General features: G+C 36.8%; 1 protein-coding gene across 11 annotated transcripts in view; it reads right to left on the bottom strand.

Moving 5' to 3' along the window:
* The window catches only part of WDR33 (WD repeat domain 33), a 107,724-nt gene that overhangs the window by 24,501 nt on the left and 66,262 nt on the right, over window positions 1–16,961 (bottom strand). Inside the window, exon 8 of one of the 11 annotated variants that reach the window (XM_053214849.1) lies at window positions 1,003–2,275. The exons of 8 other annotated variants lie outside the window; for them this stretch is intronic. In XM_053214849.1, coding sequence (XP_053070824.1) covers window positions 2,241–2,275 — 35 coding nt within the window. In that variant the 3' untranslated portion in view covers window positions 1,003–2,240. 2 more of the 11 variants (XM_053214850.1, XM_015062490.3) reach the window with 2 other exon arrangements.

The following is a 16,961-nucleotide window of genomic DNA, read 5'->3' as shown; positions in this document are numbered from 1 at the left end:
GTGTATTTTAGCCAAATTTGGAAAATACGTTAGAAAACACTTTTAAAATACGATGCACTGTGCAAAAAAAAGTTCATACTCTAAGCAGCCCCCTCTAACCTCGCCTTTTCTGGGATACTTTTGATATTGCCTCCACTTTATATGTTTAGTCTATATAGTATATGTTTAAAGAAGTATATGCAAAAAAAGAAAAGAAAAGAAAAGAAAACCCTATCAGTTCATAAAAAAGAAACAACAAAATATATTTTAGCTGCTTTGATTTTGTTTTCTGAAGTTTTCTACAATGTATTTAAGTAGAATCCAAGCCAAGTGAGGAATCCCATCTATCCTTTTCTGCTAAACAAATTTACCCATATCCAGACAAATCACTAATAAAAATCCAAGTGATTGGAACTGATTCTTAGATATTATTTTATTGGTCATTGTTCTTAATAATAAAATAAAAATACTACTATTAGCAAGCATATACACTTCTTATATGTATGGTATTATTCTTTTTTTTTTTTTTTTTAAGAGAGTAAGAGCACGGGGGCGGGGGGGGGGGGTGGCGGTGGACAGAGAGAGACAGAGAGAGACAGTGTCTTAAGCAAGCTCCATGCTCAGCACGGAACCTAATGAGGGGCTCGGTCCTAAAACCCTGGAATTGTGATCTGAGCAAAAAACAAGAGTCAGACGCCTGGCTGAGCCACCCAGACACATCTGTATGGCACTATTAGTTATTCTAAACAAAGCATGTATACTAATACTTTACATATGAAAATTACAAATAGGTTGAACAACCTGCCCATGATCACACAGCTGATATATGGCAGAGCAGACATCTTGAATGCAGGGAGCTGGCCCCTAAGCCATAGCTCTTAAATGCCTATTGCCCCATTAGATGTGGAAAGGTTCGTCTAAGAGTTACAGGAGGAAAAGAAAACATGTCTCTTTCTATTAGCTTCTATATGCACAAAGACTCACTGAAAGATAGCAGACAGGGAACAGATGGAAAGGCAAGTATCCAAGTCTTTACATTATTTTATTTTTAACTATATGCACATGTCATCTATTTTTTTATTAAACACAAATAAAAGTTACCTAAGAAAATATGTACAATATGTGCACCATGCTAATAACATTTGTAGCTTAAAAAGACACACACAGAGAGCACACACAAACATTTCTCAAAAATGTACAAAATGCGTCTGAAAGAAAACACAAGAATCTCATCACATTAATTGCCTCCAAGAGAGGGAACTGAGTAAGGAGACTTCACTGTATATTGTTTGGTACTTTTTAAATACTGAAACACATGAATCATCTATTGAGAAAAAAATCAACTAAATTTTGAATTTACTAAATAGCAGTAGACTGATTACCTCTGGAAAGTGGATACAAAATGGTTACAAGTAGCATGTATCATTGTTACAATTTTTTCAAATGAAAAGGAGGAAAAATAAATAGCTTAACCCTGGCCCAGAAGCACACTGATCTGCAACCGCTTCCTTCTTCAGTAAAAAAATGTTACTGAATTTCCAATGAAGTGACAAAAATGCTTTCAAATGATAAAATTGTACCCTCTCATGTCAGTGTTGACACAATTAGATCCAGAACAAGGAGACTAATAGAAATTTATCCTAAGAAAACAATCTAAAGGTTTTTTTTAACTTTTATATTTAAGAGATGGCATTTGAAACCTTGTTGAAAGTAGTGAAAATGTGTGAACAAATTTTAAAAGTGGGATAATTAAGCGAACTGTGTCATGGCCAAAAAAAAGAACATACAACTATTAAAATAAGGATTCTAGGAACAAAGGAAAATGCTCGTGAAATAAAGTGAATTTTAAACTAGCAACCAAAATAACATATGTATAAATGGTGCATATACCACAAGGGTGATTATGAAAATGTTCATGTGTAAGTACAGAAATATGAATAAGCAGCAAATGAAAACTATATTGAGATCACAGAAACAAAGGTGAAGTGTTCATATTTTCTCTGTTACAGTGTGGTTTTAACCATAAATCACATAGGTTAGATTTTTGTGTGTGGGTAACTTTCTGATGTTTTTAAAATGAGAAAAAAACCCACCACTGAATGCAAGTTACTTTGCTAGGCAATATTTTTCTATCAGAGTAACAAAAATTAAATTTGGTGACCCCAGCAATAAGAGAATAATAGGCACCGTCATCCATTACTGGTCAGAAAGTAAACTGGTACAATTTTGGGAGAGGCCATTTGGTCAAATCTATCAAAATGTTATAGCCTTGAGAATGCAAGCTGGTACAGCCACTCTGGAAAACAGTATGGAACTGTTTCAAAAAACTAAAAACAGAATTACCCTATGACCCAGCAATTGCACTACTAGGCATTTATCCAAGGGATACAGGTGTGCTGTTTTAAAGGGACACATGCACCCCAATGTTTATAGCAGCACTATCAACAATAGCCAAAGCATGCAAAGAGCCCAAATGTCCATTGATTGATGAATGGATAAAGAAAATGTGGTATATATATATATACAATGGAATATTACTCGTCAATCAAAAAGAATGAAATCTTGCCATTTACAACTACATGCTTGGAACTATTATGCTAAGTGAAATTAGTCAGAAAAAGACAAAAATCATATGACTTCACTCATATGAGGACTTTAAGAGACAAAACAGATGAACATAAGGGAAGGGAAACAAAAGTAATATAAAAACAGGGAGGGGGACAAAACAGAAGAGACTCATAAATATGGAGAACAAACTGAGGGTTACGGGAGGGGTTGTGGGAGGGGGGATGGGCTAAATGGGTAAGGGGCACTAAGGAATCTACTTCCGAAATCATTGTTGCACTATATGCTAATTTGGATATAAATTTTAAAAAATAAAAAATTAAATTTAAAAAAATGTTATAGCCTTAATTCTCCTAGAAATTTGCCTGTGTCTGTAGTTGTAAAATCACACCAAAATTTTACAAACATATTTATTGTTCCTTGTTTGATTCGCAAGACTGGAAACAACCCAAACATCAATCAATGAGGGGTTACTTAGGAAAATTAAGGTAAATCCATGTAACTGAAAACAGTACAGCTGTTAAACTGAGGCAAGATGAGGGAACTTTTTGGGGGTGAAGGAAATGTTCTGTATCTTGATTATGGTGGTGGTTACAACAATGAAGCAAAGGAAAGGAACATTTTGAAGGGACTGAAATGTTACATATCTTCATTATGGTATATGTCAAAATTCATAGAACTGAATACCTAGCAAGGGTGAATGTTACCATGTGTAATTTAGACCTCAATAAGCCTGACTTTTAAAAAAATATAAGCAGAAAAGCAAGGTGTAATTTCATCCAATTTGTACAAAAGAAAACGTAGCTGATAATAGTTTCTTAGGGAAAAGAAATGCTATGGGAATAAGTAGGCATTTACTCTTGTACTGCCTGAAGTTTTTAACATGTTCTTTTATTATTTTACTTAATGGCAACTGCCTTTGGTCTCCTTCTATTCAAATCTTAAGAAATGACTGATACTAATTAGTGCCTTTGTCTGTCAATACAGAACTAACCAGTGCTTGCAGTCCCAGGAAGATGTGCTTCAGAACCTCAGTGGGGATGCACTTTTTCGGATAGCTCTCAGACTCAGTATGAATGAATTAAGTTGTATATTTCAGGTTTTGTGAGCTGGGTGCTATATATAGAAGCTTAATTTTATATAAATTATTCTCTCACAGAAAAATGATTGAAGCCCAAACACACAGCTTACCAACTGTAACCATTAACCCAAAAGAATGTCTCTATACTAATTTTTATCATTTGAAAGGTCCAGAATTTCAGGATAGAACCATTCAAAATTCTTTGTGATCCCCAAATATGGAAACTTCAAGAACGTAATTAGTATTTGCAATGCTGAAGCAATTAACACAGATGGAATTGAAAATTTATTCAAGTGATAACCGTTTTTACGACCCAGTGACCTAGATATTTTAGAGCTAACATCTTGCTAATGGCTCAAGATCTAAGACTAAAAACTTCTTGCCAATGGAAGACCAAGCAATTTTTAAAGTGGCCCTTAATTGTAACTTTTCAGAATCAAGCCTGAAAATATGAAGATAAAATTCAACATCAAACCCGCTCCAGGTACTACAAAGCCTAACACAGGGCAAGGTGTAGCCTTGCAGGGATCTGACAGGAGTCTACAGGTAGACTGTGGTAAACACATATAATCTTCCATAGGAGAAGAGCTTTAAAGAGCCAGCAACATAGATGCATGGTTACCAAGTAAAGATTCCAGGATCCCTGGGAAAGGTCACAGTACCTCTACCCACACTTGACTGCAATTACAAAGGGAGGATAGGCTGGAAGAAAGATTAATATTCAAAGTTGGAGCTGCAATTGCTAAATTCTAAAACTAAGAGATTCCAGTTGCAAATCATTACATAAAGAACAAGACTGTCATAATAAATCTATGTGTGGAATCCCTTAAATACTTACAGATACTTAAGAATTTAACCTGCACTGTCCAATACAGTAAAACTTATCAGCCACACGTGGCTACTTAAATTTGTGTTAATCAAAGTAAAAATTTAGGTTCTTCAGTCACACTAGTGACTTTTCAAGTGCTTGACAGCCACATGGAACTATTGGCTAGCATACTGGACAATACAGACATGGAATAGTTCCATCATCACAAAAATTCCTATTGGACAACACAGGTATAGACTGTAATTAGCCATTTTAAAGAAAGTTCCTCCTTAAGTTCCCATAATGGTATCATTTTTATTCACTGTTACATAATGAACAACAAAAGAAGTATCTTCAATTGATACTAGAGCCAGGGAAGACCTGCAAAGTTATCCAGTGCTGAAATTGTTACATTAAGATAAAGCTGAGGCCTAAAAGGGGTAAGCCAGTGCCCAGAGGTGGCCTGGATTTCCTTACCATCCCTATCTTCCCTTCACCTTACTATATAGAACATCCAAATGAAGTGGCAAAATACAGCTGACCCTTGAACAGGGGATTGAACTGCACAGGTCCACTTACATGCACATGTTTTTTTGATAAATACAGCACTGCACTGTAAATGTATTTTCTATTCCTTATGATTTTCTTGGTAACATTTTTTTCCTCTAGCTTACTTTATTCTAAGAATACAACATATAATACATATGACGTATAAAATATGTATTTATCAACTGTTTATGTTATCAGTAAGGCTTTCCCATCGACAGTAGGTTATGAGCAGCTAAATTATTTTTAGGGAATCAAAAGTTACACATGGAGCTTGCAGCGGAGGGATCCAGGTCCCTAACCCCTGCATTGGACAAGGGTCAAAAAGGTTCCTCTTGTTTCACCATCAGTCACATGTAACTGAGGAGACTGCAGTAGACCAACTTCTGTACACCTTTCCATGTCTCAGAATGACAGAAGAACAGAATCGAAGGGTAAAATTTAAAAATAAATACATAAATGAGAATTGCTTCTTTTAACTACCTGAGAAGTAATCAGATGGATTCTGGAGACCAGGGAGTCTTATTAAGAATAAAGGGATGTGGGGGACAGGGGGAAGGAAAGAAAAAGAAAGGAACATGGCAACCATGACCTAACTCCACCCAAAGAAATTATAAACTAACTTAACAATACTAGGTTACCTTTAGAGATTAAGCTTTGGGGGGAACGAATTCTGCATCATTTCTTAGCTAGCTAACACACTCTTCCAGTCCTAGCTAAATGAACAGTGACAGAATTAGCATCTTTTAGGAGACAGGTGGTACTGCTTTGTGGATGAACTGGAGTCTGACACACCACACTTGTTTAACTTACTTCTTCAAAATAATTATTTGCAAAAAATAGCCATAAGTTGTACACCAGAATTTATGCCAAATAGGAAGAAAACAACAATTTTACTTATTACACGTGATCATTCCTTCACACGCTCATTTGTGTGCTTTCCCTTGCTCATTAATTCAAAATAAGTGTGCACAATAGCAACATTTATTGGGCTCCTACTTTGGATGCTCAATCTCTAAAATATGTATGTGATCACCAAACAAAATGAGGACTGAACACTGGGGAAATATTTGTAGAATCATATAATCCAGGTACAGTAACTTTCAACAAAGTTAATACTTAGAATAAAATGCCGAATAAAGACTGAAATCAAGCTAACAAAAACTAATGGTTCTTAAGAGACTTTTCTCCACAAATGAAAACAGAAAAATCTCTTTTTTAAAAAAAAGTTACATAACTTGCCTAAAATAGCAAGATGCAGAATGCAAAACAATTTTTCCTAATTTGATGTGTTTTTCTTAGGACAGATCCTAGAAATAAAATGCAGAGACTTCTTAATAAAACCTAAAACTCTAAGAATAACAGGACAGATGGTTTAGTCATTAGATATTTGATGAACAGTCCCAGATGTACTTTTGTAGAAAGTGGAGGCTTTTCTGTTTATTTCCTATCTCAGAACCATAACATGTAGTTCAGTGATAGAAGCCAGTAGGGGAATGAGGTCTGTTTGTGGACTCTTCCTTTAGAAGAGGAGGTTCCCTGGCTTCTGTGACATTGTATGTAAACTGTGTGCCTCTGTGTATTTAAGAACCTCATCTCTCCTCCACAGCCTCACCAGATCCTAAGGCACATGTCATCTCACACAGGTAAATAGTCCTGCCTTAAGACAATGCATATGACCCCAAGGCTCGGTGAACAGTCTGAAAACCAGTATTTTTATTTGAAGGTCAAATATAGTGTCCATTTTCCCATTTTATTTCTCCTGGATCAGGCCAGTATATGAACAAATCTTAAGAAAAATTTCTTTTACACATAACTTACAAAAAGCACCAAGATTTTCTAATACAGGAAGAAAAAAAGCAAACAAAGAATTCAAGTACCATCTCATACATTAACAGTTGAAGAACTGTTATTCAAGAAAATGTGTCAAACAATAACAACAAACTCCATCTACTTCCAGCCACAGGAACATAAATGTGACAGATCAGTTTAAAGCAAAGGGTATTTGTTGCCAGGGTCCACAACCAGACATTTTAGTATTCAACAGATTAGCAAACTCCATTAAAAAATTAAACATCATAAATAACTTGTACGCTGGCCAATAAATAGGCAATTTATTAACATTTTACCTCCCTTTTTTTGCAAAATGATTTTAAAGCCAATCCAACTGTCAATGTCAACTGAAAGTGATACTATTAGTATTTCCGTCATCTAAATCTAGAAAGTGACATTAGTAAAAACTGATAGAATTAAATGGAAAGTCAATCATGGAAACATTATACCTCTAGGCAGTGTTTTCAAGGAGTATGTTCCAAGCAACAACAGAGCACAAAATCTTGGATGAAGGGGTTCTGTGGTCAAAGAGTCAGGCAATGTTGAATTTTAAAAATTAAGTTTTTTTTTTTTTTCCATGTCTGAGAGTTGCTTTCAATATAGATTACAAATCTGCAGGTGAGAATCTGACCATGGGTTTTTTTTTTCCCCTCAAACCACTCACGAGTCTCCCAGAAGATGAATGTGGGAAATTATGAAATGCTAGCTTATTATATTGTGTGCAGTGATGAACTCAAATTCAGGACCGCAGACACCTCTGAGGGAAGAGGGGAAGGGCACTGGGGAAGGGCGTGTAAAGGGATTTTCACCACGTCTGTAATGTGCTCTTCTTTTAAAAAATTCAGAAATAAGCATGGCAAAATGGAAGGAGTTGACACAGCTGAGTGTTAACACAAAAGTGTTTATCAGGTTGTAAAAAACTGAAATGTATGGTGTCAGAAGAGTATCCAGTATACAGGCATAAAAATTCAAATGAAACAAGGGGGTAAGATACATCATAAATTTGCCAATCTCCTACTTAAGTCACACATTTAATTTGCATATGCAAGTAAAATGGTTTCTATTTATCTGTACCATGTATTTACATGAAGACTGACCTAAAAGAAATTGTCAGGTAGGTTAAAAACTGAAATTAAGCATACATGTCATAAGATTAATGCCAGGTAGCTACTTTTGGCATCAAAGTGAAATGTTTTATGAATATATGACATATAAATAATTTCTGAGCCCAATAAAAACATATACAGGTGTAAGTTTGCTAAAACTTACATGTCAGACTGCTACTGAACTTACACAATAATGTGGGGGAAGGGTGTAACAGAGGAAAAACACAGCTTCTCTGAGTCAATTTAAAAGACTGTATTTAGAAAAATCTTGTGAATTATGTAAGGGAGAAAAACAATTAAGAGATGATTGATACAACAGGAAACTCTACACTTTCCCCCCAAAACACTGCCTGATAGTGTAAAGAATGAGTGTCAACACTCTATATGCTTCAGTTCAAAAAGCAGGAACATTGCATCATGTTTTCTGCCAACCAGCAAACTCTTTGTTGGTTTTTCTTCTTTTAAAATATTCCAAAAAAAATAAAATTACAAGGCTATTTTGGACAATATTCATCAAAGAAGCCTAAAGGGAAAGAATGCAACCAAATATTCTTTCAATCTCATTGCTATTTTACTGTCCCAAATATTAACAACCAGTATCACAAAGCACAGGAGCCATTAGTCTGAGATGGGAGCTACCTGGTGTCCCATACACATGGCAGAAACCAGCTACAAAGTCCTTTATAAGAAAGTGTGCACTGGTATATATATATATATATATGTGTGTGTGTGTGTGTGTGTGTGTGTGTAAGATCAGAAGTTCTCTAGCAAACATTTCTGCACACATTCATAATTCAGTATTAATATACAGATGATGTAATAGTCTTAAAGAATCACGAAAAGAAGCATATAGTCACCACTTGAAAAACTAGAAAAGAAAGTATAAAAACAAACAAACAAAAAAATCTTGGAAAGAATGATGGGAAGGCCTGGCAATACCAAGACTCCCAAGACTCCCAGAAAGAGTAGCACCTATGGTGTACCACATTAACAACAGAGTCACGAGCACCAGTAGACAGACACCTTGGCCAAAAGTGAAAAGAAGCCATGCCTGAAACCCCTAATAAAGAAGAAAAGGCAGAATCACAAAAGGAAAACAAGAGTAATTTTAAATCATACTTTAAGGCATTTTTTGGGAAAGCTTTCCTTCTGAAAAAAAGATTTAAAAAGTAAACTGATTCATCACCCTCAACTGGCCAGATTAAGGTCACTGTTTTTTAAAGTTGGAGGTTTAGGTACACAAAAGCAATAAGGAATCCTGACCAAACTAGAAGTAATTAATTAACCCCATGATAATCATAGTTATGCCCAACATCAACTGTACTGTGAATCTCTTGAGTTTTGCCAGTATCTACTTGTGTATATTTGCACATTTTTGGCTCCCTATAAGCCCTTTTCATCTACCACTAAGGAAGGTAACAATGGCAAACTTAAAAGAAATTTACCTGTATCAGAACAAGGTTACACAAACCCCTAAGTAACTGCTGGAGGCAGGTGTCTACCACATGATTCCCAGCAGACTGTAATTTCAAGCTATTATTACTAAGAACTTTTTCTATAAATACGTAATCCGAGATGGCATCAACACTCCAACTGGCTCTTGACTATTATCTCCCTTTCTGTTTCAAAGCAGAAATAAGAAAACAAAACCTCAGCTGGGAGCTGGTGATATTACTTAGCTTCCATCATAGTATAAACAATCAAATAAATATGAGTCCACAATGACATAAATAACTGAATAAACAAATAAGAGTGGGGAGAAGAGTTGAATCTCTTGTGCATGAAAATTCCACATAACTTATGTAGTTACTGCACCCTCAAGGACATGAAGTGGAACTTCCCACACCTTAACTGTGGGCTGTGCTTCATGACTCTGCCTTCCAAAGAGCACAGCAGGGGAAGGCAGAGAAAGAGTAGCCTTACACTGGACAATTCTGACAAACACTGCCTCAACCTCGTGATCAAGGTCATCAGGTCATGTTGTTAGTGTACATCCTTGCTCTGAGGTAATGAAAAAGGCACTTGACCTCTGTGATGTTCCGCCTCAAATCCCATAAAACCACAACCAATCATGAGAAAAATATCAGATAAATCCCAATTGAGGGACATTCTACAAAGTACCATAAAATTTTCTCCTAAGTCATGATCTCATGGTTCATGGGATTGAGCCCTGCATCATGCTCTGCACTAACAGTGCAGAACCTGCTTGAGTTTCTCTCTCATCTCTCATCTCTCTCTGCCCCTCCTCTCTCTCAAAATAAATAAACATTAAAAAAATTTGTTTTTAAAGACAGAGTAAAACTTCTCATCAAAACACTAGCTCCAAGAAGACTGGAACAAGATCTTGACAGTGCTAAAGTTGGGGGTGCGGGGGTGGAGGGAGACTCTGAATCTAGAATTCACTACCCAGTCAATGCCTCTTTTAAAGGTAAACATGAAATGAAGACATACAATAATTTTTTTTAATTTCTCCCACAGATCTCAGAAAGAAAAAAATATTTACCATTCTAGAAATGTGGAAACCAAGTAATAAATACTTAGTAGGAAATGTGAAAATCCAAACCGCTTTAAGTTAAACTTAATATATTATAAAGAATACCAGCATTTCCTTGAGGTGATTAAAATCTGCCATCTTCTTGTATTTTACTGAATGAATAATGAAAAGCTGAGAGAGCAAAAAATACATCCATGTACATTGTATTAAAAATCAAAATTGTTTTCTTAGGGAAAAGAGATCAATGGTTAATTCTGCCCTCCTCTCTGAGCAGCATCAACACAGAATCACAAAAATTCTAATTTCCATATAGTCTACTAGACTTCCCTCCATAGGAAGAAAAGATGAAATTAGCTTTGTCCAGTAGGAGCACAGGTACAGTGCCAAAACAGTATTATTTGAAAGCAAAGATGTATTAAATATACTTTAATTCATATTGGTACATTGTTTAGTGCTCATACATTATACAGCAGTTACTGGTAAAAAATATGGAGTAGGGGCACCTGGGTGGCTCAGTCAGTTGAGCATCCGACTCTTGATTTTGGCTCAGGTCATGATCTCCCACTTCGCGGGATCGAGCCCTACCTCTGCACTGACAGCACAGAGCCTGCCTAGGATTACCACTCTCTCTCTCTCTGTCCCTCTCTTAAAATAAATAAACATTTTTTTAAAAACCTGCAGTAAACCTGACCTGTTCAAACATCAGATGTCACCAGTTACAGCCTTGTGTAATTTACTTAACCCATGCTAAGCCTTAATATTTTTAAGTGTTAATACTCAATTATTGGGTTGTTTCAGGAATTAAATGCGAGCTATATAAATAACTTATCATCATGCCTGGCACACATTTTGAACAGTCAACAAATGCTCTTATTTTGCTTCAGTCTCTGCCCTGAAAAATTCCACCATGAGGACAGATATTTCCAGAGTCAGTTATCCAGCAAGAGCTCTTCCTACTATGAACAGAATACAGGAAAGCAGAAAATGGCTCGATTTAAAACTACTTCCACAAAGGAAGACTTAAGATTTAGCTAAATTTCAGTTTTCAAATGACCTCTGAGAAACGAACATTGAGCTCCAATGACCAACATCCAAACCAAGTTTTAGACTTGATCTCATGCCGTGTCTCTCTCAGAACTGGAAAATCGAAAACGGGGGCCGTCATTGCCTGAATGACTTTGACTATGTTTTAAGTAACTAAGAAAGACAGATAATACTTTTGCTATAACGGATTCCACTAGACTAAGATAATGCAGTCTCCAACACAGAGACTAACTTTTATATGTATGGAGGAGATGTTTGACGATTCTCTGCAGTTTCTCTTTTTTAAAGAATATTAACTCCTTTCTAGGGAGAAAGAAACCTACAGGAAAAATACCAGGTTTAACTCAAGTGTCTTTCAGTCATTTTACTCGATCACTTACCTCTAAATCCCCCACTGCCATGTATTATCTTAAGCTTCAAATACATGATTAAAAATTTAACTACATACTATTTTTTAAGATATAGAGAAATGATGTAAGTAGGAAAAATGCCAGGAGGGAAGTAATGGAAATTGCTTTATTTCTATTTATTTTATTTCTAAAGGTCACTGATGTGAAAAAGAAATTATGTCTTAAAATAAATCATGATTTTAGTACTAAATGAAATGGTGTATACAAGCCCCTCCTTTACTTTCAAAGGTTTACAGTGGAGGCACTTATTTCCCAAGACCACTAATTTTATTAAAATTTCAAAAAACTTCAAGCCAAGTGTGAGCATTCTCAAAAAATAAGTGGGCTTATTACTGAAGAATAAACCAGAGCAGAAACAAACCAAACCCTAAATACACAGCAGACTGTTAGAGGCCTTTAAGAGACTTGGGGGCACCTGGCTGTCTCAGCTGGAAGAGCATGTGACTCTTGATCTCGGAGTCGTGAGTTGAAGCCCCACACTGGGTGTAGAGATTACTAAAAAATAAACAATAAAAGACTCTAGGCTCCAAGACAGTTCAATGACAAAGGCTGTGATGTTGTAGTGAGGATAATTACAGAAGCTTCCATAAAGTGACTTGTCCAGGCCCCTGCTGACCTCTCATTTATACAGAACAGCCACCTTCAGTTAAAGTCAGACAACAGCTTTCTAAACAAAGCAGAAGTTAAGTCTTGGGAGAAACCCAAGAACAGGATTTAAGACTGGAGGAGAAAGCAGCACATAGCTTGAGGCAATGCCGCACTATGACCCCGAAGCAAGGACAGAAGGGAAGGAAGAGGAAGAGTGAATGGGGAAAGAGGAGACTAGAGAGGGAAGGAGGATGAGGAGGAGGGAGAAAGGAGAAGAGGCATTCTATCTGAGAGTGAAGTCAACCAAGCATTTCACCTCGTAACACAATCCACTTAACCGTGGCTTGTGGCAGCCGCTGCTCACTCCATGCCTGTCCTTCCCACCATCACCACCCCCACCCCCACCATGCACGCACAGTCAACAGTGAGGGCTGGCATCCAGGGGAGAAGACTCTGGGATAAGTGGACTTATTTAATGGTAAAAGAAATGAAAGACAGCAACTTATGCTAACCAATACAAATCTTCATTCAAATATTTAACCAACCAAGGATCACTGAACATCTGAGAAAAGTCAAACAGGAAGAAAGAGAAAGACCAGGAAAAAAGAAAGATTAAGTTACCCCAGGGAAAACAAACAGGAACAAGACCAAGGCAAACCAAACCAAATAAGCTGATTGCTATGCTAAAAACTTAAAGGGGTATATTCATTTAAAACAAACAAAAAAAGCAGGTCACTATGAAAAACAAAAATACCAGGGAACCACTAGGACATCTTGGAAATTACACACAGTGGTAAAATTAAAATTTCATCAGAAGGGCTACAGAACAGACTGGGCATGACTAAAGTTAATATTCTGAAGATAAAAACAGAAGAAATCTCCCAATTCTTAAGAGGAAAGGAGAGAAACAAAATATGAAAGGAACAGTTAATACAAGGCAGATAGCTCCAAGAGCCCCAACATTAATATATTAAAAGTTCTACAAGAGATAACAGAAAATGATAATCAAAGAAAGAAGAAAAACTCTTTGAAAGAAAGATTTGAAATTGTAGATTAAAGTGAGCCCAAAAAGATAAAAGTTTAAAATGCTAAGGGCTGGGGCACCTAAGTGGCTCAGTCGGTTAAACGACCAACTCTTGATTTTGGCTCAAGTCATGACCTCACAGTGCATTGAGTTCAAGTCCCAAGTTGGGCTTTGAGCTGACAGCTTGGAGCCTGCTTGAGATTCTCTCTATCCCTCTCCCTCTCTCTCTCTCTCTCTCTCTCTGCCCCTCCTCTGCGTGTTCTCTCTTTCCTCTTTCTCTCTTAAAAATAAACACTTTTTAAAATTTTTAAATAAAATAAAATATATGGGGAGTCTGAGTGGCTCAGTCAGTTAAGCATCCATCTCTTGATTCTGGCTCAGGTAATGATCTCAGGATCATGAGTAAAAGCCCCACAGTGGACTCCATGCTGAGTGTGAAGCCTGCTTAAGAGTCTCTCTCTCCTTCTACCATTCAAGCTTTCTTAAAAAAATAAATAAATAATAAAATACTTACACCTTAGTGTGGGTACAGTAAGAAAAGAAGTTGACAGAGAAAGAGCAATCATTTCAAGAACATTCAGAAAGGAAATCTAGGTTATACGCATAATAATGAGAATCAGAATAACATCTGAAATTGATAGATAATAGAGGCCTTCAAAATTCTGAGGTGTATTCTAGAAGCAAGAATTCACAACCCAAACTATGAGTCAAATATGATGGCAAATTATACACCTCTCCAGGCACTAAGAATTTTGAAATTTATCTCCCAAACACTGTCTCCAGAAAAAAATTTTTTTTTTCTGATGTAATGTCAATTAAACAGAAAAAATGAGTGGACTTAACAAAGGAAGCCAAAGAAATCCCAGTATGACTGCAGTCACTGGCCCAGAAGACAGTTCAAATCAAAGCAGGAAGTCAGAGAGCCGGCTAAAGAATGTCTTCAAAAATAAAAACAGGCAGCTTTCTGCCCCCAGGTCCTGTCCCCATGCTTTAATAAAATCACTTTTTTTTTGCACTAAAACAAACAAATAAACAAACAAACCAAAATTCATGTACTGTCACTGCAAAACTAAAAGAATTTTTAAATGCTTTTGGTGACATTACAAACAAACAAAAAAACGAGGAAGTAGTTAGAAATTGCAAGAAAAACTAACGCAAACTAAAATCTTTGGCAGTGTCTAAAAGTAAAGGGAGGAGAGAAAGTAGAAAGACACCGAGGGGCATGTGTTTCCTCATGTAACATAAGGTGAGTGAGTCAAAGGAGGTTGCTTAAAGTTGGTGGCCCGAAAAACTAATGAACTAATAAGCACATCGAAAGCTATCAGAAACCATCAAAACAACTATAATTTGTAATGATAAAACCCAGGAGGCAGAAGGCAGTTGGTGGTGTAAGTACATGAAACTCTTCATCTTTCATGACAGGAAGTAAAGAGACACCATATCAGACAGATATACCAAGAAATATTATTTTAAATTCTGATGGTAACCACAGGAATAAAAACAAATTGGCTTAAAATTTTTATCTCTGGGGAGTCGTAATGGATTGGCAGATTTTTATGTTTCAAATTCCATCCTGCTATGATGTTGGAGAAAAGACTTTACCATGTGAGCAGATTGTAACTTTTAAAAATAAGATTGCATTCTTAAATGGTGGGAAAATCCTAAAATGTTAACCCTGTCATCTTTAGTTTTTGGCTAGACCACAACAACATTCTTAAACTTTATCATTAAGGACTCCAGGACTGTGAGGACAACTAAGAAGTATCTCCCAAAAGCTTAAATGTTCATAGTCTTTGATCCATCAGGTTCACGGTTAGCGGTCTATCCTAAAGGAAAACTTACATGAGTGGGAACAAATAAAAAGGTACAAGAAAGCTTAGTGTACAACTCTAAACCTCTTGCAAATCCTAAACGTCTGTCAATGAGAATGGTTATGTAAGTTATGGTAGATACATGCTATGGAATGTTATAGTTACCTAAAAAGACTGAGGTAGTAATGACACGGAAACATGACCGTGATATATTGTAGTGGGAGAAAAGCAAACAGCAGAAGAATATATGTGTGGTATAATCCCATTTCATGTAGTTTTTTTAATGTATACCTTTTTGTATATGCGTAAGAACTGTGGAAACATACACACCAAACTATTAACAGAATAGTGATGAACTCTGGACATGAGACTGAAAAAGGGGAGAGACAGAGCTTTCACTTCTAATTGTGTGAACTTTTTATGAATGTTTATTACCTTTGTAAAGGCAGAAAACCTCAAGAAGATAACTTCCACATTAATCCCACCCAGTTCTTTCCTTACCTTTCCACCCCTCCACTCCCCCAACACTGTTGCACCACAGATCTCAGCCTTCCATCTGGCACATGGTGGGGATGTGTGAATCCAGACCTTACAATACTCTCCGAATCTTACTTCCGTGCGATACACAGAAAATACTTGCTGCCATGCATGACTGATGAAAACAGTGCATCTTAATGTTGCATTTAGTCTTCGGCTTGGTTGGCTGCGGTATGGCATTGCTAATAAAGCCAAAGTTACAAGTGATATCCCCACATCAGCCAAAAACTGTTATGCAGTCTGCTTTCATACTCATCGGTCATCTTCCTGGTGACAGTACAAGGTGTGGAAAGAGCAAAGTAAATCCATTTTAACTAGTGGGAACAAACGGACAGTGGGCTTCAGTCTCATGGTTGTATTCTGAAGAACACACATGCACATTTGTGTGACCAGTTTACACATTTCTTTGCCAGTCGACTGTACACAGTCACTGAGTTGTGTCATGTTGCCCAGAGAGCGCTGGTCAGCTGAGTATCTGCAGCAACACTGCCTGTCTGTGCTCTGTGGGAATAGTGTGATGCTGGGGTATGTGGGACCACGAAGTTCTCAGTTTCTGTTCTTTAATTCCCGTCTTCAGTCATCACAGTGAACAAAAAAATCAAAGTAATATGACAGACTGAAGGCTACACAACCTTCACTGTGCTTGAAGTATCATTTTTCTTTCATTACTCATTTTTAGAGAAGGCAACAGTAAGAGGAGAAAATCAAGACTGACGGATAATAGAATATATGTGGACTTACAAAGGGACCACAGTGCTAGTTATATAAATATCTCTAACGATGGAGTATTGGATTCTGATCTAAACTTAAAATGTCTATTAAAGGGGCGCCTGGGTGGCTCAGTCGGTTGAGCATCCGATGTCGGCTCAGGTCATATCTCAGGGCTCATGGGTTTGAGCCCCGTGTCGGGCTCTGTGCGGACAGCTCAGAGCCTGGGGCCTGCTTTGGATTCTGTGTCTCCCTCTCTCTCTCCCTCCTCCACTCATGCTCTGTCTCTCTCTGTCTCAAAAATAAAAAAAACATTAGAAAAAAAATTTTTTTTCAATGTCTATTAAAAATGCCCAAATAAACAACTCACACAACAAAAACGTATCATGCTTTTGGCCCTTATATTTTTTTCAGGATACTGTAAACC

Source organism: Acinonyx jubatus, chromosome C1 (assembly GCF_027475565.1).
Source record: "Acinonyx jubatus isolate Ajub_Pintada_27869175 chromosome C1, VMU_Ajub_asm_v1.0, whole genome shotgun sequence".
NCBI lineage: Eukaryota > Metazoa > Chordata > Mammalia > Carnivora > Felidae > Acinonyx > Acinonyx jubatus.
Note: the sequence above shows the minus strand (reverse complement) of the source record. Positions and strands in the feature narration are given on the sequence as shown.